This window comes from Equus asinus, chromosome X (genome assembly GCF_041296235.1).
Source record: "Equus asinus isolate D_3611 breed Donkey chromosome X, EquAss-T2T_v2, whole genome shotgun sequence".
In the NCBI taxonomy this organism is placed as follows: Eukaryota; Metazoa; Chordata; class Mammalia; order Perissodactyla; family Equidae; genus Equus; species Equus asinus.
The window spans coordinates 423,297-427,500 of NC_091820.1; the positions used below are offsets into that span (position 1 = coordinate 423,297).

General features: G+C 47.7%; 1 protein-coding gene across 2 annotated transcripts in view; it reads right to left on the reverse strand.

Moving 5' to 3' along the window:
• Nucleotides 1-1,600: 1,600 nt before the first annotated feature.
• Nucleotides 1,601-4,204, reverse strand: part of CRLF2 (cytokine receptor like factor 2) — a 17,096-nt gene continuing 14,492 nt past the window's right edge. For both annotated transcript variants that reach the window (XM_044768259.2, XM_044768260.2), the window contains exons 7-8: nucleotides 2,869-2,953; nucleotides 1,601-2,204 (exon numbers count right to left, since the gene is read on the reverse strand). In XM_044768259.2, coding sequence (XP_044624194.1) covers nucleotides 1,947-2,204; nucleotides 2,869-2,953 — 343 coding nt within the window. In that variant the 3' untranslated portion in view covers nucleotides 1,601-1,946. The remainder of the gene's footprint in view (nucleotides 2,205-2,868; nucleotides 2,954-4,204) is intronic.

The window sequence follows — 4,204 nt, forward strand, 5'->3', positions numbered from 1 at the left end:
TTTCCTGGCTCAATAATATTCCATTATGTATATGTGTATATATATGTCACGTCTCTATCGATAACAGGATTTCCTTCTTTTTCATGGCTGAATAATATTCTATCATGTCTATAGACCACATCTTCTTTATCCATAAGAGGCTTTCCTTCTTTTTCGTGGCTGAATAATATTCCATTATGTATATGTATACATAGATACCATATCTTCTTCATCCACAAAAGGATTTCCTTCTTTTTTTGTGGCTGAATAATATTCCATTGTATGGATATAGACCACACATTCTTTATCCATAAAAGGATTTCCTTTCCTTTTCTTGGGTGATTAATACTCCATTGTGTATATAGACTGCATCTTCTTTATCCATAACAGGATTTCCTTCTTTTTCATGGTTGAATAATACTCCAGTGTGTGTGAGTGAGTGTTTGTGTGCATCACGTCTTCTGTATCCATAAGAGTCTTTCCTTCTTTTTCATGGGTGAATACTACTCTATTGTGTATATGTATATTTATGACATCTTCTTTACCCATCTTCTTTATCCATAAGAGGCTTTTCTTCTTTTTCATGGCTCAATAATATTCCATTGTGTTATAGACCGCATCTTTATCCATAACAGGATTCCTTCTTTTTCATGGCTCAATAATATTCCATTGTGTTATAGACCACATCTTCTTTATTGATAACAGGATTTCCTTCTTTTTCATGGCTGAATAATACTCCACTGTGTGGATGGATAGATACACCACTTCTTCTGCACCCCTCAGAGTCTTTCCTTCTTTCCCATGGCTGAATGACCTGCTATTGTATATACAGCCCACCTCTTCTCTGTCCAGTCACCCGTCCATGGGCACTTGGGTAGTTTCCACGTCTCGGATATTGTAAGTCAAGCTTCCACGAACATGGGGTGCAGGTATCTCTTCGAGATGAAGCTCTCGCTTCCTCTGGATGAACACCCAGCAGCAGGACTGCAGGACCCTGCGGTGTCTTCCTGCTGACAGCCCAGCATTGCCTCCCCTCCCAGATTCTCTCCATCCCCATCCCCCAAAGTCCTGATGACATGGCCCATCTTCTTCTTTTTTTTTTTTTGCTGAGGAAGATTGTTGCTGAGCTAACATCTATGCCCATCTTCCTCTTTTTTTTTTTTTTTGCTGAGGAAGATTGTTGCTGAGCTAACATCTATGCCCATCTTACTCCTTTTTTTTTTTTTTTGATTGAGGAAGATTGGCCCTGAGCTAACACGTGTGCCAGTCTTCCTCTATTTTGCATGTGGGACGCCGCCACAGTGTGGCTTGATGTGCGGTGTATAGGTCTACACCTGGGATTTGAACCCCAGGCCACTGAAGGGGAGCTCGCACACTTAACCCCTACACTACCAGGCTGGCCGGGTCATTGTTTTTCTCAGTTACTCACGACCATGGATGGAATGCATTTAAGCCAAACCTATGGGTCTAAATGGCCGTCTTGGCCCAGAAATAAGGTCCGGGGTCTGTCCCTGTGGTGGCCCCAGGAATAGGTCGTCACACCCGTGTCCCAGCTTCCTGTGAATTTTCTGCGTCTACACGGACACCAACCACCAACTTAATTGTCACAAGAGCTCTGGTGCCAACTGTTTCTTTTTTCTCTTTATTTCAATGGAAAAAAAATACACGCACTGGATGGAGAGATGTTTCAAGGGACCGATTTTCAATTTAAATATGTCTTAGATGCAGAGGGACGTCAGGAGGGTGGGTTCGGGAAGAAAAACTGAAGGTCCGGGGAAATGTCCCCATGGTTGCCAACTGAGTCCCCCTTTCAGAATAAGAGCTGGACGGCTGGTAGGTAGGATCTGGAGAGCAGGATTCTGTTCCCGCCCGGCCCGGCTTGCTGGGTCCACCTGCGGTGTAACGAAGGAGCCGAGTGGCCATGGGGTGTGGGGGGACCCCATGTTGGCTTTTGAGTTTGCACCCCCTCATAACATCATGTATGAGTTGTCAGTCATCACAAAAGTGAAGTCCCCCAGAGAGACGGCCTCTCCGCCGGGGGGAAACCGGCGAGGGAGCTGACTGGGGTCAGCAGCCGCCTCTTCCTCCCCCGTCGGCGTCCCCGTGGGCGTCTCGGCCTCCGCCTTGGCTGGCTGCACCTCCAGGGCCTCCTCCAGGAAGCACTCCTGCTCCCCGTCGTCCGTCTTGTTCAGCGAGGCCACGTTCTGCGTGTCCTTGATCCACTCCTGTGGGAAGGGACATGGGGACACACGCCCTGAGGAACCCGGTGGGGCGGGCGCTCTCACTCTCCGGTCCCACAGAAGGGGATCCGGGTCCCCCTGTCCCCAATATGACGTTTGTCATACGGGGTATTTTGAGCTGAAGGGAATCAAGAAACAGAAGTTTGGGGCAGAGCTTTCCTCATGGGAATCTGTCTTTTCCATGTCATTTGTGCGGTTCATTCACAGGCCCCAGGCACTGCACTTAAGAGGGAAGGATGGAGCCCCGGACGCTGGAAGAGGCAGGAGGGACCCTCCCCTGGAGCCTCCGGAGGGAGCGCGGCCCTGCGACCCTTGACCCCAGACTCTGGGCTCCAGGACGGGAGAGGGTGGACCCCTGGGGGTTCAAGCCCCCGGTTTGTGGGGGCCCCAGAAAACTGACATCCGCCCCTGTCAACCCTGACAGATAAACGGCCGGGAACGTTTGCAAGAGGAAGTTGCCGGGTGGTTGGGAGCCGGCGGAGGGGCCGCTGTCGAGAGCGCGACTTCCTGGCGAGATCAGAAGCCGATTAGCCCGGAAAATCCCCGGGGGGCCCCCCGAGTCATCTGGAGATCGGCTGCCTTGAGACCCCGGGACGGCATCTGGGTGACCCTGAAGGACGACAGGGGGCCCTGGGGGGTGACCCCTCACCTGGAAGTTGCCTCGGTGGGACTCGAACAGCCCGGGGAAGGTGAACTTGGGGTCGGGGACGCTGGGCATCAGGAGCTTCTTGACTCTGCAGTGGACACGGAGAGGCGGGTCAGACGGGCAGGTTGACCCCCGACCCCTGGGCCGGGCGGTGGACTCGCTCGGGGCCCAGACCCCTCCGAGGGGCCGAGCTGGGCTGCAGATTTCAACCGGGTGGAACCGGGTCCTCAGTTTCAAGGTGGGAGCGTTATGTATTTTATGATGTAAAATAATGTGATGTGAAAATACTATAGAAAATAAATAAAAATATTATTATATAAAATAATGCAATATAACATATAAAGCAGTCATAAACTAAAAATAAAATAATGCAATATAACACAGAAAATAATAATATAATAAAAGTATGACGTTCCTAAAGAAACATGTGCCTATCCTCCTGTGAATCCACCTTTGGCCCGTTTAATTCACAGGCCCCAGGGACGAAACCTAAGAGTCCCGTGAAGACGGGGCGAGCGTGTCTGTTTGCAGAGTGGTGGCCTCAGTTTCCCTAAGGCCTCGTGGGGGGCATCAGGCTGAGGCGCTGAAGGAGGTGAGAGCGGACGGGACGGGTCGCGGACGGCGCTCGAGGACCCGCGTGGTCCGTCCGTCCATCATCCTCCTCCCGTCGCTCCGCCATTGCCATGGGAACCGCATCCCTGGAGACAAAGATGGCGCCCACCGCCCCGCGCATGCGCACCTGCGCGCGCCAGTCACCGCGCCCAAGGGCCCGGGCGCAGGTAGGTTGAAGTCGAGATGGGAGCGGCCGGGGAGAAATTGTAGCAGGAAAGGTTCACAGACAGAATTACTCAGTATAAGATTTTTAAATCGAGACCTATTTTAAAATAAAATGAAGTAAAATTTATAATTAATATGGTATTTTTAACATAGCGAACGAAGACAATATGTTTCAAATAGAGAACTATTTGATACAAAATCTTTAAAATAGAGGACTATTTTAAAATCAAATTAAATTTAAAATTAATGCGGGATTTTTAACATAAAGAAATAATTCAATGTGTTTAAAATAGAGAACTATTTGATAGAAAATCTTCAAAATAGAGGACTATTTTAAAAATCAAATTAAATTTAAAATTAATGCGGGATTTTTAACATAGAGAAATAATTCAATGTATTTAAAATAGCGAACTATTTAATACAATATTTTTTAAATAGAGGGCTATTTTAAAATCAAGTTAAATTTAAAATTAATACGGGATTTTTAACATAGAGAAATAATTCAATGTGTTTAAAATCGAGAACGATTTAATACAATATTTTTAAACAGCTGTTTTAAAAT